Raw genomic sequence first — 26,911 nt, 5'->3', positions numbered from 1 at the left:
GAAAAATATTTCCAGCCATTCTAATTATTATTATTGACGACGAAAAGATTATTTTTACTTTAAATCTGAAGAAAATTGCAGACGCGTTAAATGCTTAAATAATAAATAAATACGGCGAGAAGTCGATGCCGATGACGATTTAAAAACGAAAATATTTCAAATGTTTAATCCAAAATATACACAAATAAAATATATTTATGACGGAATTATTTACATCTCTTTACCGAACGGAATAACGCGGAAGGGAGACGTCCAAAAATAAATAATTCCGGTAGAACGAATATTCCAGAATTAAAATCTGTTTTTTGCCCCAACTCTAGAAGCACTTAAATATTTTTGACGACACGGGTGATACCGACCGGTACCGATATTTATTATTAGCGTGATAGCGCGTTATAACGGTAGCGAATGGAGTAAACCGTATTGTCGGCACCGAATTTACAACTGAACCGACCTTGACGAGAATGCCCAACGCATTTTATGGCCCGGCTCCAAATTCTTACCACCCTCCGTCCTCTTTTTATGCGAAAAATTACGTTTCGAAATCGTTTAACAGACGGGCAAAAGGAAGAATCCCCGTTTTACTTAACCCGCTTTACGCCACGCTTAAGTAAAGACCGGGCCCTATTCCCGCGTTATCACCGGAGGATAATTTATCTCTGTGTTAATTAAATTTAATTATTCAATGTGTAAATACGTAACGGATCATTAAGCGAATTATATCGTAGATTACAAATAAGTAAAGCCAACGTCTAGGCCGTAATTAAGCGCTAACCTTTACGATTTGGCCTTAAATGGGCTTGGATTGTAGAAGGTAAGAGTAGTATCATTCGAGTGTACCGGAAACCCACGAGAGGGTGTCGAAAACCGTAATTATCGCCGTCATACCGTGCATTAAACGTACAGTACGCGGACGAGTGACGTGTACCCTCTCCAATAAGAAACATGCAGCCGACCGCTTCTTAAAGAAATTGGAAAAAGAGCATATGCCAACGTTGTTTACTCACTTCCGACGGAAAATTCCAAATAAAATGTATTTGCAGCGCCGGTTTGGCGGGTAAATCCCGTCCCGTCGCTTTAATTACGTCCGAAAATGTGAAATATCGTCGGGAATCGAACCGTTAAACCAGAATAATTTGTTTAAAGGTAACTGAATTAAGTTAATCTTAACCGGTAAGGAAGATGTATCGGTTACTACTTACTCCGTTATAATATTTTTGCCCGCAATTGAGGAAGATTTTGAAATTCCTATCGCGCCATGCCGTTTCTTTTTTTAACGAGAAAACTATTCATTAAATTTATAGTAGCGAAAAAAAAATCTGGCGGCAGAAATAAATCGAGAAATGATTATCATCTTCTGGCGTTATTCGTATGTAAATTTTTCGGCGTTACAATTAATATTAAACATAATTGACGCTACCGAGTAATGAATATTTTTCCGGGGAAGAGTTCCAGATAATGAAGTGAATTCTTCCCATTTTTTCTTCATCGTTATTTCTTTTTTTACACGAAAATCTATCTGTAAAATTAGATGAACTCTCCCAAGCGCCGTTTTCTACGTAAATGATTAGAAAGGTTTCTCTGACCGAATCTAAATCGTTACTTTTTCTTTTTTGAAATGAAATAGCAAAAATTACAAGAATTTTCTCCGGGACTACGTATTTATTTTCGTATATAAATCACGTTTGCATAGACTGGAATTACTTTTTTTATCACAGAAACAATAATTTATTCTCTCCCTTTTTTTATTTTTGAATTTATGACTATGACATTATTAAATTTTTTATTAAAAATATTTCCACTTTTTTTATTTGTCATCCTCGGGGTGTTTGTAACCGGAGAGGAATAAAAAAATAATCGAATATTTCTAGAACGTTGAGCGTATAATTTATAAATACGATTATTTCCCCAACAACGATTAAATTTTAAAATAATTTACCGAAGTTAAAAGGAATATCTATTTTTGAACTTTTATAGTTTTATTCTGTGGAAATTTGTATTTTGTCTCCGTCCGTCAAGAATCGTGGTGTAGATAATAAATATTTCAAATAGAATTCGAACTTTTGTGTGTCGGGTGAAATAGAAAGATGCGTGGCGGAAACATCATCTCCCGCCAATTCACTTAACTTTAATTTTAAACCGCTTTCGATCGAATTCTCCGCACAAAAGGATGAATTTTTGCCATTTGAGACACGCGGGAGATTTTTTTTTTTATCCTTAGAAGAAAGCGAGGCCTCTTGACTGGCAATCTTAAGGGTTTTAAATAATAAATTAAAAGAAAAAACAAATGTATAAACACTGAAAAGTCGCGTGGAAAACCATAAAAAATCCATCAATTTTCCTACCAATAAAAGAAGAGTTAAAATTTTACCATCGATTACAACCTGGCAAAACTCGAGTTTCTGAGATCGATTTTCGGAATAAAAAAATTACAAATTTATATTAATTATATATTTTTTTATAATATTAAATACGTAATTCTAGGATTTATTCGGGCATTCACGCACATTTATTCGTAATGAGAATGACGTACGAAATAATTATATTAATAAAGAACCCACCTTTAGCGGAGACGACCAAATGTATAACCGGCTCGGTTCGTACTGAGTGCCGTGCGGAAGGGAATCGCTCCGCTACCAGACCGTAACCATGACGACCGAATGGACCTGTAGCTGTCACAACTACAAATTCCCCGTGTTTGAAAAACAATTATCGGCTCTCTACCATTTCGTCCGTCGTAACGTACGGGAATTTCCGGCCAAACAAATAAAATTAAGCGGTGTCTACCCGCCGTTTTTCTATAATATTTCGGCAATTTTTCCATTCCCGACGGAGCGTTTGGATCCGTCCAAATAAGCGCTTATGGTACAGAATAAAAGGAATTTACCGCCGTCGCCCGTTTCTGCCATTTAAGTAGGAACCGTCCGATCTACCATTTAAAAACGCTACCGAAATTTCGATTAATTAATACGGAATTTTACCAACTAGATACCGCGTGGATTCCATTTCGGTTGGAAAAGAAATAAGAATTTATGCAGGCAAATAATGGAGGAGAAGGTCGATGCGAATAAAGTCTTCTTACCTCCCTTCCGAATCTGAATCCATGTTGTTCGATCGTGCAGAAAGGAGAAATATTACGTGTCGTACGAGGCGGTGTAGCCAAAACAATTAGAAATTTCGTCATGGGTTTATAAAAGGAAGCGTTGTTTGCCCTCTCCACTCCATTTGTGAAATCTATTTATAGTAATAACAACTGGAGAAAATAATTTTTGCTTTTTTAATTAAAACTAAATTTATCGCCTTTTTTCTACGACTGGAAATAACGGATCCCACTTACAAAATTACAAGTATTTAATTTAAAAGTTTCAATAATTTTTTTAATTTTCTGACGAAGCGTTTTTAAGCATTCGAGCAACTTCTTAAAAATAATATCCATATATTTCTTTTTATAATTTAGGGTGAAAAATTGCCTGTCTTTTAATAAATTAATTAATATTTGTTACTTATACAATTCTTACGACACGTTCTATGTAATAAGGAGGAAAATCCATTGAATAAATTTCTTTCCTTAATTTAGCCTAATGCTCCAAAACTTCCTCTTTTCCTTTCTATTGTTCCTAAAGGCAGGAATTACCGAATATAACACATTTTTCTTTTCTTTTTTTTTGTATTTACAAACTAGAAACCACTCGAGATAAAACGGTGTTTAATTCCAAGTGGTGCGAATTTCGTGTAATAAAGAGCGCATAAATACTCTTCCAACGGCCGTTTTGCACAGTTTTTTTTTATCCAAGTTTTCGTTTCACAAACATCGTTGGGTCATTAATTAAAAATCGATGTTTCCGTCTTTTTATTAAGACACGTGTTAAGGAGTTCCTCGATGACTCCTAGCGGCTATCTTTATTGGATTTATCTCTCTCCACACAACGATTTAATCACGGAATGAATAGCGAGAGCACTGCTATTGATTAGTGTAATTTTATTTTACTTGCAAGGTTTTGTTGCCGACTCGACTCATATTTAGCATAATCCGTCGATATTTTACACTGTTTTTTTTTTTTTTTTCATTTTCCTTATCTTTACGCCGACGTTCTCGAGATTAAAGTAAATAAGCTTATAATCACTTAATATTTAAATCTGTTTACGCAGTTAATTTTCTTAAAAATATATACTGCGTGGATTTATAAGGAAGAATTCGGCTTTAAAAATGCCCCGACCATTATTAAATGTTTTACGTTCTTTAAACTCGTAAGACTTATTGTATTACTCGTAAGATCGCGTTACACTTTAATAGGCATCGATATAAACATTACTTAGATTACAAAGAACTATTAGAAAGTTGAAGTTGTAGATGGAAAAAAAAAAATGTTGGAAAAAACTGAAGTAGACTGAATAACCTTGATTGTAAGTTCTCTTCCTGCCTTCTGTAAACACTTTGATAATCAATATATTCTGGTATAACCCGACACCTACCAGGAAACATTCTTAAATATACAAACTGTACCTTAATTATGTCTGAATGATAAATTATCATCTATTTTTCTGAATAAAATTGTTTTGATAACGCTTAAAATATAAAAAATTCGCTTAATTCGCACTATATTCTATTTAAAAAAAGTTTTCCGATAGAGTATATTTTATTCTATTTTAAATTTAATTAAGATCTTAATTATCGATCGCTTCGCGCCAACCTTTCGAGGTATTTAGACGCCTCTTCGCCAGATTAATATAACGTAATTAGACATTAGAATATTGTCATTTATGCAAATGTGATTGTAGCTGACGGTTTGCATATTAATATATAGGATTTCATCTTTGACTAAAATATCTGTCAAACCCGAATTCGCCGAGTTTGACACGTTCTAGACAGAATATATAAAATTATTCGACCTAACATTCGAAAGCGTAGCCAAGAAAAGAGCGGAGATGAGCGTGTACTTCTGGTGATAAATGACAAATAAAGCCGAGAATTCTTTTAACAGACAGTAAATAATTTACAAAAAGTCATTGGAAAGTTAAATTTTGTAATAATGTTAATATAGAATATGATTAAAAGAAAAGCATTTTATTCATGAGTTTATTCTGACCTACATAAGATTCACACAAAACCTACACAATGTGTGTTTGTTTGTGTGTAAGACACGCTGTTTATACTTACGTCATCATATTCTGTCACGTTTCAATGCACACTAATATATAAATTGTATATTAAAGCACATACAACTGTACAGTACGTAGGCTATATATAGACGTCAGGAGCCTCAAATCCTCGATTCCTTCTACAAAAATTCAATCCTTTTATAGAATAACTTACTCAAATTTTTATTTTCTATTTTTATTCGACTTATAAATGAAATTGGAAAGAATAGAATTTTATTTTGATGAATTATTCACTTAATGCGAATAAGCCTATAAAAGAATTTTGTGGCCAAAATAATTCGCATTATAACTTGAAATTTGGAGCGACCTTGACTTTTTGTCGTCATTGCCAAATTTATTTTATTTTATTTTTTTGAGGAAACGGTCTGGTAAACAAAATCGTTTATACAGAAGTTACGATATTAAATTTTACTACGTTTCATTTTAAAATTAACAGAAGAAATTTATTTTAATTACCAGTAATACCGACCGACGTAAGTTAACTAGAATAAATTAAAAAAAGAGAAATTTTTAGTAAATGGTTTTCATAAATTGTCTTTTCTCGGTAGAAAACAGGTGTTAAGCATGAGTGATATCGGTATCTGTAATCTTCGTTGTCATAGAAACTAATTCAGTTGATAGGATATTCCGAATTCTCTTTTGGGAATATATTCGAAAGGCGGCGATTACGCTCCTAATCTTTAAATTTATTTAAAAAGGAAAGATATTCAAAATAAAAACACCAAAAATTTACAGCTTATAAGAAAGAAAAAGCGCCAGAAAATGCCGGTAAATAAATTTAATTGTCGCGGATAAACAACAGACTGCCTAGTTCGAGAGAAGACGACGTGAAAGATTTTTATTCACGCCTTCAAGAAACTCGAAATATTATTACGTAAATAAACAACACTGAATTATACTAAAAATATCTTTATAAAGTGATTTAATTGTTAACTTAAACGCAATTTTCAGATATTTTAAAGTAACAAGAGAAAACTGATAATCCTATTAAATGGACACGTGACGTGTGGAGATCATTACGCGGGCGTAATTCTCCGCAGATGGTGGGACGTTACAATATAATTAGGAAGCATAAACGCGGACCAACATGCCAAAATTAACTTATTTCGAAATATTCAAATATAATTTTCGAAATTGCCTTTTAAAATCGAGTAGATTGTGGGTCGATAATGCGCAGAAAAGGATTGGACGCGCGTATTTAAATTTAAAGGAATAAAAGAGGAAATAACGTAACAATCGAATTTAAAGAAAAATTGATTTGGAATAAGAATCGAAGCAAACGAAGACGGAATTTAATTTCGATGAATGGCACTCGTCGAAGAAGTTTTGGAACTTTTTCTATCAGTTAATGGAAATTTCTCAACGCTAAGTAACTTGATTTTGGCTTTTTCCGACGCCCGACGTACATTTCATGTAGATTGACATTAGTTCTAGAATTATATTTACTTAAATTACTTCTTTATTTTTCTTTGGGTTTTTATATCGACCTATTATTTCTCTGATAATAATTTTTAGAAATTATTATATTATCTTACTGTCAAAAAAGTCGAAATTCTTCCTTGGGGTAAGCGTGGTAAAATTTGAAGAATTGTCAAATTTCAACAAGAAAAAAAAATTGTAAGTGTTCGCCTGTTTATAATTTAAATTAAAATTTATGTAGGCACGGCATCAAACCACAAATTTACACAATGGCCATATCGGTAATTACATTTCGATATTACTCTTAGTTTACATTTCTGAAGTGTAAATTCCTCGACGTTAATTCACTCCATTTTGACTATCTACCGGAAAATGCATTTTTTATGCAGATTTAAAATATTCTAGAACTAAATTTACTCGAATTACTTCTTTATTTTGCATATAGCCTATACCGAAAATTGTTCGGATTCCGTACTTTGTATACGAGACAATATCTTAAATTATTTTCAAAACTTCAAGATTCGATTGCGCTCGTTCATAAAATTCGTGACGAAAGAGTATAATAAAAGTCTTCCCTTCGGGCAAAGTGGTAAAATTTGAAGAATTGCCAGATTTCCGGCAAAAATATTGTAAATAAGACGTTAATATATTTGCAATTTAAATTACATCTGCTTTACGTATCGGCCGTATCGCGGTGTCCATCAATTATTATAATTATATTCAATTAGAAATGTATTAAGGTCATAAAACGGTAAATCGAATAACAATAATATTCTATTTAAAAACAAACTTCAAATTTTCTATACAAACATTCAGAATTTATTAATGTCTATACGCCAATAAGAAGACGTTTCACTTTTGTTTAATTTAATTAATTAATTAATTAAAATAAGGAAAAGTGTAAAGGTCTCTTTCCATAACATAAATGATAACAACGAAACTAAATTAATATAGGCCTAAATATTTTTCAAATTTAACAGAAAAATCGAATAATTATTTAAAGTAAAAAGTACTTTTGGTTAGAAATATTTTTAAAAAATGTATAAATAAATTAGGGAAAAGAGTTGAAAAATATTGAAAATATTAAATATGTGAATGAAGGAGCGAGATTCGATGTTTGTCTTTAAACCCGCGCTTCGTGTTTTACTTTATTATATTTTTCTTGTAAATCAATTCGATCAAATAAAAACAACAACAAAAAGAAATCGGCTTAAAGTACTGCACTTTTGATCCGTCGAAGAAAAGTTTTTTTGAGTCAAAAGTCACTTTTATTTTTATTTTAATATATTTCCGATATAACAAAATATCTTTTTATAAATATTAAATACTTTTAACAAACTAGAAAAAAAATAATAATTTTTTAAACTTTTTCACTCATTTATAAAGGCCAAATTGCTGACGTTACCTTTGTATAAATTACTGTGTATTACTTAATTAATTTTACATAAATTTCTGCGTGAATTATTTAAATTAAGTTTATAGAAATCGTATAAAAACTCGAATCTTTATCGATTTTAACGTATTTAACCTACAACTCGAAAACGTGTTTTAATTTATCCAAAATTTGTAAGTAGTTTCATCATAGTTTTACGTAGAATAATTATTAATTCGCCGGAATTTTTAAAATAAACATTAAGTACTTTAGCTGTTGTCGTTCTGTTAATCTAAAGTAATGCAAATTATAGCCTGTCACATGCGGCCAATCAGAATCAGTTTCATAGATGAAACTCTGATTCTGATTGGCCGCGCGTAACTTTTTTTTTTTTTTGATACTTATGCGCCATCTACCTTCTACCAATCGCGCAAGTTTAACGGCAAACCGGAAGTGCCGCCATTATTTTTCTCCGTCTTGGAAGAATTTCGAGTACTTACTGCGCATTTTGATTTCAAATTTCATCGTAATTTGCACATATTTTCCCGTTATTGCCCAAACGACAAAATGATTAGTTTGGAAGATCCACAATCCTTTTTTTTCCAGATTTTTTAATTTTAATTTAAAAGAATTCTTATTTTATTAGCATATACCGATATTCCTGAATAGCCCGGTAATTATTTAGTTGTAACGAAAACAAATACAATCTAAATTGCAACTTCCAAGGAATTTAATACAAAGAATACCGTGTTTATATTAGCGACGCCATTGCGCCGCGCGCCTACTCGTAATTATATAAACGAGAAAGGAGAATGTTTATCGTTTAAAATGGAAAATTTAATTTAATAATCGAATATATAATTATTTTATTATTTTTATGCCAGGCAAAATATACAGTATTTTGTTTTTGTCAGCGCGCTCTGACAGTCCTTGGGCATTTTATGTTCCAAATATATTATGTTTGTTTTCTATTAAAAATAAAGTTATTTAACTTAAAAATGTTATTTATAAACTATTTACACGATTATTATTTTTATTCCTTTAGTCGAATGATTTCAACGGCGATTAAACCGATTCGTAAGTTATAATGAATTTATATTTATTATATTTTTAATAATAAATCTTACAAAGATTTAATTAATTTTATAAATCATCCGAATCTTTCTCTACTTTTTTAATAGATCATTTTTCATTTTCGTAGCGGGAGTTGGACGGACAATACCTTACACAGAATGGAGAAAAATAAATAAATAAATTGAAAGGAGCCGTAGAAAATATTTCCAATTTCGGCTTAATAAATTAATTAATTCCAATTTTTCTAACCTTAAATTCGCCCCGACTTATAAATTATTGTAACCGTTAACATAATTTATCGCTAATTCTATCTCCCTTTATCGCCTCCGCGCCTTTCTTAGAAACGATCCGGGACGATTCATTAATATATATGGATTATTAAATTTTTCAATTATCGTAAATCTTGTAAAACAGGTAAATTTAAATCGTTAAGGCCATCTCCTTTGCTCGCCCACTTTCCAAACTTAGATTAAATTGCTGACTCCTTTGCTTGACTCATAAAAAATAAAAATTTATTATTAATTGTATTAAATAAAAAAGTCGAAAATAGTATCATTATTAAACATTGTGTTTAAAATTGTAGTGACGTAAAGAAACAATCCCTTGCGTTAATAAGAATTCTTAATTTTATATAAATTACTTCAAGAAGTTCGGATGTCTTTATCGATTTTATAAGATTGAGAAAATGTTTTAATTTAACCGAAATTTGTAAAGTGGAACCCCGACGTAGCGCTTTACTAAATATCATCCAAGCCCTGGTAAAACGCCAATAAATATTTGCCAGCGATTTTCCGCATAAATATTAAACTAAACGACCCTTCCAGATCAATCGATTGACCTTTCGAGGTCATAACGACCAGATTGGAATCCTTGGTTTTCGCGGAGTAAATTCTTTAAGAAAAAAAAAATGGTTTTGCGATTACTTCATTTCGGATTAATATTGTGTTAGGAAGCACGGCAAAACTTTCTTAATTACCATTACTATAATCTTCGACGGAGGATATAATCGGGCATTTATTCTTTATCCATCTGTCGCAGCTCGATCATAATAGACTTTCGTCTTTTGTTCTCATATTTTGAGTAGGCAATTAGAAGCAGATGGCAGAACAAAATGGATTCTCTGATAAACTATTATAATAATCGACAGAAAAATTGAATCGAATCGATAAGTTTAATATCTTCCATTTAGTCTATTGTCTTCTCTCCTCCTTCACGTTCGAGTACTTTACTAAAGTTTTGACAGGTTACACCTTCATTACTTAATCAATTTTATTCACGCCTCGAGCATTGGCCACGTAAATAATTAATATAACCAAATTATCGAATGTCGACCCATCAAAATTAATCGAAGACTTTTTATTTGATATATTTTAAGTTAAATTGCAAAAGATTTAAAATTAGTTACCTTATGATATTTCAATTAAACAATAAATAAATAAAATAGAAAATTTATATTTACATTGAGATGTGATTTTATCATTGGAAGAAGATCGGATCCGGCCACTAACTTTTATCGATTTTATCGTATCTAAACTTTTAAATATAGTCGATCCTGGGTATAAAATCCTCTTAAATAGCGCGCCACACTCGATTTACGAACAAACGGTGGCACTAAATCGAAAGTTTGTAATTCCAAATCTTATTAATCGAGCAAACTTGCCGGATAAATAACGTAAAAAGAAAAAATTTAATGATCCTCCTTTCATTATCATCAATTCTTATTGTAACGAATCGGGAAAATAATTTAAATAAATATATTCAATTAAAATGTATAACAAACTTCAATTATTTGTATATTTAAATGAGAGAATGTCTCCGACAATAAATACAAATTGCGAAATCCACGAATATTTTCATTAATTTGGTTAGAATGTTTGGTGCAACCGAATTAATTTATCCGAATTTACAAGGCGCATCTACTTCATTAAACGAAACTGCATTAAGAAAGAATTGAATTATCGTATAGTGTTGTCCCTTCTTTGTTATGGATCGATACATTTGTGCAAAACAGTGATTGAGTGTTTTCCATGCATTTCTTCTCTTCTCTAATTCCCAATAAATCATAAATGACAACAGCCTGTTAATTTGTTAATTTTATATACCGAAAAATCTATAAACGAAGCCTTCTTCATTTTAGAAAACTGGAATTTTCTTATCTACATTCGTAACATTGATCGTAGCTACATTTATTTCTAAATGCCATCAAACTAAACTTTAATAATAAATTTTAAAATAGTTTATTTTTCTAGTCTAATCGAGATAAAAATCTGGAGCAAGGATGATTTAATCCCGTCGCTTAGCAACGACGACATTTATTCAGTTAAGCGGAAAATATTTTCTATTTTCCTCCACAGATGGCGACAAAATGCGAAAGGGTGAAGATAAATCGATAACTTCACATTCTTAAAGGGAGTTTATCTTTGTTAATTCTAATAAATTAAGAATTTTAAATCGAGCAAAAATACTTTAAGTAATATAATAAAATTAAATTAAATGAAAATATAAATTTTCTACGTAACCAGAGATACTTTATTTTAATCCAATATAAATATTTCAATACATTTTTAGGAATTATAAATGTTTCATGAATTGTTAATAATTAGGTAAATGTTTTAAATATTATTAATGAAACACTTTAAACAGGCAAATAGGACGCTTCCAGCTTTAAAAATTAATATTTTTCCGTCTTATTTTGCATATTTATATTTCGTTCGTGAAAATATTTTACGATTTAATTTATATTTAATTTGTTAATTCGGTAATTTTACGAATATTTAAACCGGTTTGATCTTTCGTCTTCCTAAAAAAATCGGGCGACGGAGAAGAAAATACTCAAATATTTACATTTTAATTCTAAAGTGTTAATGGAATATCGGGAAAAATAAAAAGTGAAATATGGCAAACGAAGGATCCCGTTTAACGTGCAAATAAATGTCTCCGGTTCAAGTATTTCTTTGCCAAGGTAATTTATTTTCATATAAAATGCCAATTAATTCCTATTCTTATTTTATTTATTTAGATGCAAAAGGCCTGTTTATGTTTGTAGATAAAAAGTACCGTGTTTTTAGTGTCTTATTTATGTACGGGAGGTATTCGATGGCCCGGAAGGACGACCGAAACCGCTTCCGATCATTTAACATTTTAATTCCGTTTTGTAAACTGAAATTATAATTAAAAAGTTACCCCTTAAATCATTTTTAATTTATTCTCTCTTTCCAGTATAAAGTTATAAATAACACTTAAAGATAAATATCTCCTTCGTCTTTAATTAATAAATATACAAAAATAAAATTAAATTAAATTTATCTTCTATTTTGTCAAGTTATTTTAAACAAATACACTATTAACATTCTTTAATCCGTTTCGTTTATCCCCGTAGATTACGAATGTAAAACACAACATTAAAAATTAAGATTCGAATTATTCGATTGTAGAATTATTTTCAGAATTATAAATAATAATCCCTATGAATGCCGGGCCATAGTAATTAAAATATCCCGTAAATTAAGCGAGCAAATAGAAACTATTATTGCTTATCATAATTGATTAAATTATATCGTGTTTCTATATAAAAAGCTCTGTATCCGGGCCAAATAGTTTCTCCCCCTTTTACTTACAAACTCGAATGGAGTACATGTACGTACAATACGTATAAATTAATGTATCTCGTTACCTCGAAGTACGTAGTAATTTATATTTTAATAAACCAGCAACGAGTTGCTCGACTTTCCCGGCAGCATTTAAAATTTTGGTGGCGCCATCTGTTATAACAAACTTTTTAAATAAAGTATGATATTTTTAACTATTAGAAAATGGCAAAAAGCTTAATTTTGAGGGTAGGACTAGGTTTTATAAAAAATCGTAAGTGCTTATAACTAGTAAAATTGTCATTAAATCGGAGCCTACTCGAGATACGACGCTCGACCCTCTTTATCTCCCCACCTCCTCGACCTTTAACCACCAAAATTTAATAACATCGATCCCCCAATAAACAAACCCCCTGCAAAACTTCAAAAATTTTCGACAAAAAGCACAGGAGTTATAAGATGATAAACAAAATCGTGCCCCCATACACTAGCATCCATACATACAGAAACTACCCCCGAATTTTTTTGCATTTCTTGATGTTTCAGTGTCCTGAGTCCAAAAATGTAAAAATCTGGGAAATCATTTTTTGACCGGATCGCCATACTTTCCTCTGTATAACAGCCGAGTAAGTAAAAAAGAAAAAAAAATTCCTTATTTAAAGAAGCAAATCGAAATTCTCAAACCAGACTAATCTCGCAACGTGTGAAGTTATATTAAGAAATCAATAGATGTAACATGATGATAAGTTATTGAACACAATTATATAATGGACACTACTCTGAAATAATTAAACTTCTCATATTTTCAGTTACAGAATTTATAGAGAGAATTTTATTTATATCAGTTCCGATTGGCCGAGGTCGAAGAAGAGAATAATTTTAATTATGGGAAACTGCCAAAAGTACTGGTAAAATATAAGGAATAAAGAACGAATTCGGAAAAAACCAAGAGACGAAAACACAAAGAGCGAAGCTTAATACTGTATTATATTATTTTACACCTTGTACTTGGTCGATCGGATTTTTCATGGCTTCGTTTTTTTTCGTATTGTTATAAATATAAAGACATAGTTAAGGAAAAATAGAGAATATGTGGTAAAATATAAAGAATAACTTGACATTCGGTCGGAGTGAATTTTTCCATTTTTAAATCCCAATTTTACGACAACGAAAAGCAATTTACGTTGCTAAACGTAATAACGTTTTCCCGATTAATCGATTTTCTGTGTTATTTTCGAAGTTACCAAATATATTACGCCCATTGCCGACGTTTAGGTCGGTCCAATGCCTCTAATCACGCCACTTTCGTATTGATAAAAAAATCAGACTCACCTGTAAGCGATGGTGGGTTCCGGTTCCTCTAAATTGTCCATCGTGGCTTTTCTGGTTAATCGAATGGAGAAGAAACGGCTGAAAATTCAGTATTTTGTTAATAAAATTCTTTTAAGAAAATTTATAAAATTACGTTTTAAAACACCGAAATATCCGAGTCCATCATTATGTAAATTAAACGTAATTTTATATAATAAATTATTTTTAAAGAATTATATTCGGTCGATTTTAAGCAAATTAAGAAAATTACGCGTCATTTTTATTTAAAATTATAATTGTATTTACGTGGAAAATAAGGTTTCGCGTGTGTTTATCCACACGCCAATCTCGGTAAAATTGCCTTTCTTTTACTTTTACATTAATTATTTTCATGTTTTTATCCAATATTTAAGAGAAAAATCTTTATAATTATAAAAATTTCAACACGGATATTTAAGAAAATCGATGGGAAAATATGCAAATAATTGTAGAACGTAATTGGTAAATTTATTTCTATTTACGTTATAATTTGACAGATGGCGACACTTTACGGTTTACCGAAAATTTCTACAGGTTTTTTTATTCGTCGGAAAAATGTTTTTAAATAATTAAAATAAAAATTAGTCTCGCACTAATGTACTGGAAATATGTTATAAGCAGGGACAAATTCAACGGGAATCGCTGGTAATAATCCTAAAGCATCGAAATTATTCTTCAGGTTTGTTTATTTTCTAGATTTTAATAAATAAACTATCATTTATGAAAATTAAAACAAATAAATAAGTCCAAATATTAAAATGAAGGGAAAGAGAAAAGGAGGAGGAGAGAAGGGGAAATAAAACAGTTTTAACGAATTAAGTTGTGAATAAATGCATTTAGTTGGATTAGAAAAGATTTTCTACGGCAATTCGTTGGCCACCGACACATAATTGGCCTAGAGCCGGATTAATCTATAATCTATAATCTATAATCTATTAATCTATAATCTATAATCTATTAATCTATAATCTATAATCTATCGAATGTCGCATCTCGTGCGTTCGCACGAGATGCGACATTCGATAGATTATAGAAAAGGATTTTCATCGACACCGGTTTATGGAGTGGGCATTTAAATTTAAAAGGTAAAACGGTCATTTTTTGAGTTTAATTAAGAAGAGCCGGTTATGATTATTGCGGCGAGATCGAACGGGACCATTGGTTAAGAAAATAATGTTTCAATTACGATTTTTCGTAGGGGAAGAGTCGTTGGTCTATATTACAATCTATTTTATTCCAGTTCTAATTTTAAAATATTTGACTTTTTTCTTTCTTTCTTTCTTCTTTAAGAACTTAAAAAATTCACGGGTCTGGCCAACATCTTACATTTTTCACCACGAAGAATGGCCTCCCTAAAAATAAACTTCGCATTCGCAAATCATATTAACGTCACAAAGGAACGCGATTCTATTTTATTCCACGCTTTTATTTAAGTCCACCGAGCAAACATTTGTTATCCGATGCCCACCTTTACTTTTCCATTTGCAAAACCATTCGTTTTAATTCAATCAATTTGGCGAAAATTAAAACTCCATCCCGTCGTTTTCTATTTATTCAAATGCAGATTCTTCTTCCATTTCGTTTTTCGTCTCTTTTCATCGGGTTCCTAACGCGACGGTTTTAGGTGGTGCTGAGTCAAAGCAGCACCGACTTCCTGCGGTATAAGCACGTGCCGAGCGATTCGACTTGCAAGTTAGTCCGAATTTCGGTAATGACAAAGGAACCGTAAAGTGTACTTGGGTTGTAATGTGAAGAACATAAATCGGGACTACGTTTTTACCGCTGCCATTATCGAAATTCCGGCGGAAGTCGAACAACCTTTGTATAATTTAAAGCCGTTACGGCGCCATATTGCCGGGTCCCCAAATACCAACTTTTCGGGTTCTTTGCCATTATGGTATATGTAACGTAAAGCCGGTTTAACGCGGAGGTTAATAAGTGGTAGGATGCTATCTAGTGGGCAGTGGGAGTGTAGGAAAGGGCGAGTATAGAAAAACGTGTGTACGCGTTTGAAACCCTTGGCAAATGCACTGTCGGTGCCTAAAATCCAGGCGCGTTTCGGACGTGAAGAAAAAAGGAAGGAAGTTTTGCGGTTAATAATTTCCTTCTCTACCTGGTTACATGTGCAGAAGAATTTTTTCCACCTTTTCCAATAAAATTTTCCGGTGCGTTAATACCACCTTTCGAATTCCGACGGACGTATTATTCTTATAAACTGAAAAAACTACCGTCAGGTGTAAACCACTACAATTAAATTGGAATTGTCGGAAAATTATCCTTATTTCCTCTCAAACAAAATTATTAAGTCTTGATAATTTTGCTTGAGAGGAAATAAGGATAATTTGCCGACAATGCTATCTAACGGAACAATGATTCGATACATAGTGCCAAGTCTACTTATGAATAGTCTGAGTAATGGAGTGCAGGTTTCGGACTGACCAACTGATCTCGACCCCACTGAGAACCTGAGAGGAATGCTCGCTACAGCCGTGTGCGCAAGAGACAAGCTACCTGCAAAATACTGGAACCAGAGAATGCAATAGTAGCTAAATGGGAGAAAATCGAAGAAAAACATCAGCAAACTTTAATCAAACCAATGCCTAACCGTGTATATAATTTGATTTTGGTTCAAGTAAGTCACATTGGACATTAAGAATTCTTTTTATGTTTTTGTTGCTAGAACTATATTTATGGGACACTAAAAGATTATATAATTTATACAGTAAATTTTTCAAACTATTTACTAAATTTTAAAAAATAAACATTTGTTGGAATGTATAATTATGCTAACAATCAATTACTTCATTTCTTTGAACAGTTTTTTCCCAAACTTAATTTTACTAAGTGGACCTACATTTACGGGACACGCCAACGATCTTATACGGGTGAAAATGACATTAGAAATTTTTAACTTCAGAAATTACACACACACAAAAAAAAACTCATCTTCAACTGTTTTGCCGTTATTAGTTATTTGAAAATTCCTATTATAATTAAAATTCGAATCTGTAAATATGTTCTGAATATTTAAAATAAGTGGGCGCATAAAAATCATATATAGGCTATATATATCATTTTTAATCATATTCTTAATTTATTAAATTTAAAGTATATGCTCTTTGCCTCAAATTAGTAATCTTGTCCATGTATATTATATTTTTCCTGTTAGCAACAGAGTCGTGCCGGTCATCTATGTAACAGCATTCAGGGAAACTTTCTGAATTGAAATCATGTGACTTCCGGTTTGTACTAGAAGTTCGTATATAGTTAATCGGGGCTTCCTGTCTCTAAGCTTTTCATATCTAGTCTCTTCTTTCGTTTATCTAACACCCTTCTCGAGATTAAGCAAGGACAGACGGACTATAGTGGAAATTATAGATCTAGAATTTTTTTCGAATTGCAGCCAAATAAGTAGTGATATTAATATCATCATTAATTAATTAGTTTTCCATTTTTAAAATTATTCCGTGTTATCATAGATAATGCATAATAATGCTTTGATATCGTAAATATCATTGGCTACGATTCTGATATTATAACTTATCTCAAGCAAAAAACTGGTGGGGATTATTGTTTAATGTTAAGATATTATCACGTAGATTTATTATTCAGTAAAATTTAAGCTACAGTAGCAAATACAATGTCAACGAAGTGATTTAGAAACTTTAACGTTATAAATTGATAATTCTAATCTGCTAAGATATTTCCACGGGATTTGATTATTTAACTTGGAAGCTATCCGGAATTCGTCGCACTATTTTATAAAAATTATTCATCGAACGAATCCGACGAAGCGGATCAATTCAATTCACTACACTCGGAGCGATCACTATTTTCTGGTTTTAACGAGAAAATAGCAGTCAAATTGGAACGTCCATTCCCATTATCATCGTAATTACAATCCTCGTTTGAAAAAAGTAACTGCACGCTCCGATGTATCACATTCCAAGATCCACCAGCGATTTTGCTGTATTTTAGTCATACGTCGAATCTATTTTTTTTTTTTTTTTTTTTTTTACCTCTTTTATGTTTTTCCATTATTATTATTATTCGCGCACTTTACAAACTGATATTGTGACCCGAGAATCCGTCCAAATCGAAATAGTCAATATCGGTAAAAATCCTGTTTTATCCGGCCGTCTCCGGGACTGCGCTATTGCTCTCGGACGTAAACAAAGAAAGAAATATCGAAACGGGCACCGACCTTGTTTTCGACACGTTGCCACGTATTTATATTCGGAAAGACCGACGACAATTCGACCGCGAATAAAGGTGAGAATTACTAGCATCGATTGTCAATGGGATTTTATATAGGCCTACTAAATAATATATAGGCCCTATATATATTGTATCTGATATATAGGATTTGAAAATTAGCCTGAAGATGAACTTTTTAGTAAAAAATTTTGTTATTATAGCCTATACACATAACATTATATAAATATAATATAGGTCTATGTTAATTACAATATGGCTTTAACGAAAGGCTGTAAATATAAACTTTATTGGTAACACTACGTTTCTACACCAGTTATAGTAAAATTGATAAATTATCGTAATTTACGTGGTTAAAAGCGCGCGGGACTCTCCCGTTTACGTAATTCGCTCGTATTTACAATATTCGAGCTTGATAAAATAATTTTAAAAAGCGTTTACTCACGTAATTTAAGTTTTGAAGACAGTTAAATTTATTATTATTCGCCACTCGATAACCGTCCACTTCTAATACGATAAAATAATATCAGAAATGACGTGTGAGGTCCCCACTCTTAAATCTGCCGAGTCAACGTATATTCGAAAGTCATTCCTCGTCACTCGTTCCAAACCAAAACGAAAAACATTCATTAAAAATCGCAATTTAATTGTAGACGGCGGGTAATCGAAGATCCTAAACCTAAGCATTTTACCTGCCAGACTTGCCACCGAAAATATTTTCTCTTATAAACTGTCTCACAGGCTAAGAAGCGCTTTTGTTTCTCCTATATTATCATTTGTTACTTTAGTATTTTCCAGAAAACTTAATTATATTACCTTCCAACGAAATGTGCTTAGTAATTCTAGCATTCCGTAGTATTTGCCGATTCGTATACGTGTACTACGGAATGTCAGAATTACTAATACTATGAAATAATATATACGGGCGAACGGCTACATGGCCAGGTTATTTTAGACATTTTTTTTTAACATTTATACACACGTTATTGCCCGTCGAAAAGGGCAAAGAAGAAAATACAGGCCCTCTTTTTAATACGTTTAAAACATTAATTACTCCTCGAGTGTTTCTACGTAAATTTCAATTACTTTAAAATTCAATTGTGTATAGTTATTAGAATTTTAAATTCTGCCTAATTAATTTAATTAAAAATTAATACAGTCGAAACGATTATATAAGTTATATTTTTGTGAAATCTTTAATTCGATTAATTAAATTTTTTTACTATTTTATTTGAAATAATTACTTATTACAAACACCGATTCTCTTTTCTGTACGCTAATTTGAGAATTGTACGTTTTCTGCGCTTAATATAAATGGCGTCGTCGCCGGTGTTAAAAAAATGTAATTGTTTCGCTTCATCGACGTCGTTGATGGTTGAATAAAGCGCCCATTAGCATAGTGGCTTTGGGCTGGATTCTCGCTCGGATTACCAAAACAATTACCTATTGTCCAGACATATTTGTTCGTACTCGAAACACTTGGCAGGAGACTTTCAACAAGCGCCATCTTTTAAAAACTTCCTTTTTTAATAAAGGAATTTTGGAATTATTTCGCTGATTTGTCGAAAAAAATATTGTTGGACTACGTTTTATATCGATAAAATTCCCTGTAGACTTTAAAATATAAATAAAAACGTTTAATCGTTCGTAATTTTCCCTAAATTACTACATCTTCGCCATTATTTGAGAAACGACCGAAAATATATTTATAAAATTCTTACGTATCTTATAATTCTAATTTTAATATCGATTATTTGTACGAATACATTACGTAAATTATAATCTTCCGTAATTATTTACATATTTTATAATGCAAACTCTTTTTTCTTCTTAATTTTTTACAATCCGTTACTTACCTAAATATGTTTTTACGGATCACTCGATCGATTTTTTTCCAAAATTTCAATACTTAAATGGATTTGTAACAATTTTATTTAAAATAATTATATTGTCATTAAATTAAATTTATAATCTTACTAATTCTTCTTCGTATTCCTGTGATGGCTGCATCGTACATTAGCTTTGTCGCTCGTTACAAATAATCTTTCACAAAAAATCTACTGGGACGAACAAATGTAAATAAACAAACACAGTTGAATTTAAGATTCGTTCGCTTGTTTTATAATGTTATTTTGCAATTCAATTGTGTTTCGATATTATACAAATACCATATACATTACCTGTACAGTATGAGTGTGTGTGTGTATACTAAGAAAATATTTATGTTTTTGTCATATTATCAGTGTAATATTGTATAAATATATTCAAAATAAATGTTAAATATTTAATCAATACAAATTTTACCTTTAATGTTTACTTAAGGTATTAGCAATAAATAAAACTGGATGAAATTATCAGGGAAAAAATCGAATTCTGTCAGCAAATCTACGGTCATTTAATTCGAGAAGAAAATCCCGACATTTAAAGAGATTGTCAAAGTCTTGATTGAAAGAAAATAAACCAGACTTTGATTGATTTCTTCTACAATAAACAAAACGTTTGATTTTAAAATTACGCATCAGAAATTAGATTTAGGAGCGCAAATCATAAAATTAATTTTTATCCAATTAGTGTAATTACAAAGTAATTTTTATTAGTCAAAAATATAAAAATTAGTAGAATGAATTCGTTTATATGAGGCGAGGCATTTTATATCGGCTTTGCATAATATCGATCCTTTAAGTAAAACTTCGATATTAACCTTTATATCAAATTATCAAGTTTATCCAAGCTTATTATGATAACGAATAACTTATAATTTGTTATCCCTTTATTAGAAGCTTAATAAGAAAGGGATAACTTATTAACAAGTTATCCCTTTCTTATTAAGCTTCTTCTAATAAAGGATCCTATTTAACGTTGCTTCTTATTTTAATGCTTTTATAATTATTTAAAAAATGTAATAAAATGCTGTAAATAATCGGATATTGTTCATAGATAATTCCATTATTTACAGGAATTCGACAATTGTTCGAAGAATGAAAATGTAATTTCGCGACACGTTAATCTTTTAAACAATTTTAATCAAAATTTGTAATTTTTTACTTAATACTAATTACAAAATTTATAAAACTTATAACTAATTATTTCACATAAAATAATACTTTAAATTATTAACTAAATGATATAATTTAGCTAGAGCCTCAATATAGGACTGTAATTGTTGGCAAATAAAATATTTTATTTGTATATTTTTATTGACAAAATCTTTACTTTTGTCAAATTTTACTTTTTAATGTACCTGGGACGTCCAAAAATTAAATAGCCGGGTCCTATTTTGACCCGTGAGAAGCTTGGGCTTTATATAATACGCAAACGAATCCCGTTTAAAAAAAGTGAGCCAGGAATTGATAATCTCTGAAATATTTATTACCTTTACTCCCCATTGGCCTTAACAGTTGCTCAATAAATGGTAAATATATTCATTTAATTCTATATTAGGAAAAGAAGAAACAAAGGTTTTTATTTTTAACTTTTTGTTTCGCATAAATGTTTATTTTATGCAATATCGAAAAATATATCATTGTAAAATGCATGGAATAAATATTTTTGGAATAGAAATTCGAAGGAGAAACAGAGGACGGATTATATAAAAATAGAAATATTACGATTCGCTACACTAACAAGAGATAAAGATGTTTCTTATTTTTATTTCTGGGTTTTTACTCTTCTGAGAAATTGTCTTCTCCGTATACAAATACGAAGAAACTCTCAACGCAGTTTTTTGGTTAAGATACGTGATTTAACGGCAGAGACCGGAAAGACATCTCAAAACCAGTCGAATCGATGGAAAACTCAAAAACGAATAAAAATGGAGCATTGACTTGACGTAGAAACCGTATTTTGCCGTGTCAAACAGGGGAGAGGAACAATCACAAATGTGAGACTCCATCTCCCTCCGAAAGCTATAAATATGGGAATACATATAAAATCGATAAAACAGATTGAAGGTTTTTTCCACCCTATCAAAGGAAACTTTCATTTGTATTACTGTTTTGCTTTTATATAAAGACTTAATCCTTTATATCCGGGGATCTCCAGATACCCAGCAGAGTCGTTTGGCCCTCTCGCCTGTAGCAGAACCCTAAGCGCACTAAGAACAAAGTGAAATTTTGGAAGAATGACGAAAAAAAAACATTAATTAAAATATTTTAAAATGTATTTTAACAAAGAATGAAAAAAAAAACATTAATTAAAATATTTTAAAATGTATTTTAACAAAGAATGAAAAAAAAACATTATTATATTTCTTCTACGTTATTCAAAAGCATAAAGAATAAAATACTGATATGGCAGAATATAAACATTTGTTCTATTTTTTCGGATAAAGGCGATGGTTATGTAGAGAAAAGTTCAAATACGGGTGAAAAAATAGCAAATACGTTTTTTTTTTCTTTCCAGAAAGTACAAAATGTTTATTTCTAAACTATAAAATATATTAAACGCCATTTCGTGGAAACAAAGAAATTGTCTCCGAGAATATAACGGATGAGATTTACACTTTTTTAATAAAAAATGAACGAATAAATAAATAAATTTTAAATTATTATTTTGTAAAAAATTATTATGAGAAATATTTTTAAGAAATTTGAATAAATTAATCTAAATAATTACTCGCCTGTTAATATATATTTTTTACTATCAAACATTTGTTGTATATTAAAATTGAATGCCTTCGAATGATACAGAATGATTTTCTACCTTGTCGTAGACGTTTTCCATTTAATTATAAATGTAAATAGATATTGTCCTTATCTCTTTGCTTTTATCATTATCACTCCTTTTGTTGCAGTTATTATAAAGCCAGCTTCTATAGAAACTAACCTTTGCCGGTTTTGATTAGGTAAACTGTTATTCCTCTTACAACAATCTTCATATTACAGAATTTTTATTAATATCTTTTTATATTTATATCTTATTTTCCAATCAATTATAACTAAAGAGTGCGGAAATTCGAGAAATGCATTTTATCTAAAGTTTCTGTATTCAAACCCGAGGCTATATTATATTAAATAGGAACATATTAAATAGGAACATACAGTATAATTATTTACAATAATTATACTGTATTAGAAATTATATACACTTCGCTTAGTACTTTAACGTATAATTTAAAAAGAATAAAAAATCTACGCAACATTTATCATTTAAAAGTTTTAATAAAAAAGGCAATAAAAATCGCCGTTACTCTTTGACTATTTATTATTCCTTATTATTTAGTCGTCAATAAATATCGAATGTATTATGTAGCGTACGTGATTTATATATACGTCCCCGTATAGATATATAAAGTCGTGGCTATATACTTTGGCAAAGGTGAATCCAGCCATTGTGTCTTTGTACGAAGAAGGTGGAAACGTTCAAAGATGTCGAAACGTTACTTATAAATTGCCGCCGTTCTATAGTCGAAAGCTTCTTTTATCCTTTCAGTTTATCTTGCCGAAAGTCAATACAATTGAACTAGTCCTATCGAATAGTTCAAAAAATCTAAAATCTTTTATAGCTTAGAAATCGCTAAACAAATAAAATAGTTTTAAAATTTAAAATGTCTTAAAGAAAATTTTTAAAAATTTATTATCGGCATTATTTATTTCGATATACTTTTTAAATTTTGCATTATCTGCACGATTTGCAGAAGTTCCGGGTTCGAGCCCCGTTCTGATGGATCCGTTCTACCGGAAACGTCTAAAATTACTTTATTTAATTTAGAATCGATCTTTAATTCTTCATATTAGCGTAAGACAGATCTACTGTCTAACTGTAGACCAAATTATATTAATTATTTAATAATCGGCACAATTATAGCTTGGAAACAACCAAACACTTAAAAAACTAAATTAAGTTTGACGGGATTAGTTATTTATTTATTTTATTTGTATCAATTTGTGTGATGTAAAATTTTCATAAATAATAATAATAAATAGATTATAATAAGTGAAATTATTACAAAGGTTGCTTCTAGCCCTTGGTATAATATATAATTAATTAAATTATCAACAACCGTGAGGCAGATAATAGTAAGGGCTTATCAGACCAATGATGGGCACAAACAATTTAATAAACACAAAAATTACTATATATAAGTATAGAAACGAAAACCCAAAATGCATTTGGGGCTATTTTCCCGATAGGAAATAGTCCCTCATCAGTTGGTATGAACTAAGGGTAATGCTATATTAAAAATTATACAAGGTAACGGTCAACTTAAAAATATGCCTAAAGCTATACAATATAAAGATGAAAACACCACTGTAACAGTATGAGTAGTAAGCATCATCAGTAGGTATTATCTAAAGTTAATGGTATATTTAAAATTATACAAGGTAAAGGTGACTTGTGCACCAGATGTGGACTGTTACACACCTCCCTTACAACAGCACCTTGTTGTAAGCTGGCACCTGCAACCCTGTTGTCTTACTGTTTTTGCACCCTGTATGTTACACCACCATGCTACGTTATGAAGATTTATTACACCTGTTTACACAGATATGCTTACTGCTCATACAGTTATAACGGCGTTTTCATCTTTATATTGTATAGCTTTAGGCACATTTTTAAGTTGACCGTTACCTTGTGTAATTTTTAATATAGCATTACCCTTAGTTCATACCAACTGATGAGGGACTATTTCCTATCGGGAAAATAGCCCGAAATGCATTTTGGGTTTTCGTTTCTATACTTATGTAGTAATTTTTGTGTTTATTAAATTGTTTTCACTTGATCCCTGAGCGTTTGTGCCCATCATTGGTCCGGTAAGCCCTCACTATTATCTGCCTCACGGTTGTTGATAATTTAATTAATTATAGATTATAATAGCTTATAATTAAAGAATTTTATATAAAGATGTTTAAGCAATTGTTAGGCAGTTTTTCACCCTTATTTCATATTGGGAAATAATAATTCATACGATATCTTTACGAATGGAAAATCTGAAAGACGGCAAAGTAAAAACGAGCAATAATGTCACGCAAATAAACATCATCTTAGTGCCATAAAAATCAACTGAATTAATACAAAACTAGATTATTTAACAATTTATCAATATTAAAACGATTTAACAAAAACTTGTGTCCTAAAGGTAAATTTACCACTATTTTTGTATTGGCGAATAGAACACGCTAAAAAGGTTGGCTCAAGGAATAAATGAGTGTAAATAACTCAAAGTATATTATAACAACATTTTAATACGTCCAGTTTGTTATTAACATATACTTTACAACACGTTCGATTTCGACAATAACGGACACCCCATCTTCCCAATTAGTCCTATTGTATTTAATTTCTTTTTCCTAACGTTAAATGGATGGACATTTATTGTCATCTCTGGCTATTTAAAATAAATTGCGAATAAATATCTTAGTAATAATCCTTAAAATCTTTTATCGCCGCAAATGCGGTAATTATCGTTACCGATGATTATTTTATGCATCTATCAACCGAAAGAAGTATAAAGAAGCCGAACTCGTTACGGAGGAACAAATTAAGTTGTAACGAAAGAAAGGTTATTCTCTTCCTTTATTTTATTAAATGTAAACGTAAGAGGAAACTTATTACAATTATAACGACGTATTAAGCGTAATATTATAAAAATGTTTGTGTCTGGCAGTGTAATAATCTCGTGCTTTAAAATATTAACGGAATTACAGGAATGTAAATTAAACACAACGAGAAACCTCGTTACAATTACATAGCCTGTAGCCAGTTAAGTTTAATATTTTTGATAATTTTTATATTAAAAGAAATTATTAAATTTTATATCGAAACTTAGACTACATTACTAAATTTTTCATAGCCAAATATTTTAATTTTTCAGTATTTTGTAACCGTATTTTTACCTCTTAATAGCTTAAGAACTTGATATACTAATATAAGATATAACTAATCGATGAATATGAATATATTGATACACAGCTATAAACTACGAATAACAAACATAGATTTCGAGTAGTTGTAAACTTAATATATTCGTATCATTAAGACCCAAATTTATACGTGTTTAAAATCGCTATATAGGCCTATGGCTACGTAGGCAGGTAATAGACTAATACCAGATACGTTCACTGTTATATGCGCGTTAAAAGAACTAGTAATATAAACTAAAATTTGTGGTTGAAATGCATGCATACTTTCGTCTGCCAGCAAACCTTACTAACCTCTATTACGTCACACTTTTTAAATGAGAGATATAAACACGCGATGATAAGTGGCACGAGGGATTTGAGAATCGCGATGTGATAAATAAATAAATAAATATATATATATATATATATTATATTAGGTTTATATATTATTATATATAGGTATATATATTAGGATAATGTTTCGTGTAGAAAATGCACAGATAGCAGAAACGGACTCTAGATCATTTGAAAATATAGCATTGGCAATAATGCAAACACGTTATAAATTTTGTAAAGTACTTATTTAGTACCCAAAACGGTCAAATCTGCAAAATACGCATTATCGGACAACCTTAATTCGATCCACTTAGACCCAAATCGCGTTTATACGGAGGTTTCAAAATCGTAGCATTAAAACATACACGTGCATACAAATCCGACCCCGACGTATCATTATATCAATATATATCATGTAATGTTACCATCGCTCGAAACCAGTTAAATTGTTAGATTATATACCGTATAATTTAACGACAATTTAGTTTTGATAATTATGTTTTCCTATATTAATATACGATTTAATTTACATCCGCATTTAAAAAAATATCGCTATA

At 30.7% G+C, this 26,911-nt stretch overlaps 1 protein-coding gene across 1 annotated transcript in view; it reads right to left on the bottom strand.

Moving 5' to 3' along the window:
* LOC136969965 (tumor protein p53-inducible protein 11-like) overlaps positions 1-26,911 on the bottom strand; it is a 100,790-nt gene that overhangs the window by 32,611 nt on the left and 41,268 nt on the right. The window contains exon 2 of the mRNA XM_067264346.1: positions 13,945-14,022. Coding sequence (XP_067120447.1) covers positions 13,945-13,985 — 41 coding nt within the window. The 5' untranslated portion in view covers positions 13,986-14,022. The remainder of the gene's footprint in view (positions 1-13,944; positions 14,023-26,911) is intronic.

The sequence above is a fragment of the Centruroides vittatus genome, unplaced genomic scaffold (genome assembly GCF_030686945.1).
Source record: "Centruroides vittatus isolate TY-2023 unplaced genomic scaffold, ASM3068694v2 contig_10, whole genome shotgun sequence".
Lineage (NCBI taxonomy): Eukaryota > Metazoa > Arthropoda > Arachnida > Scorpiones > Buthidae > Centruroides > Centruroides vittatus.
The sequence above is the reverse complement of the archived record's forward strand: the minus strand, read 5'-3'. Positions and strand labels throughout refer to the sequence as shown.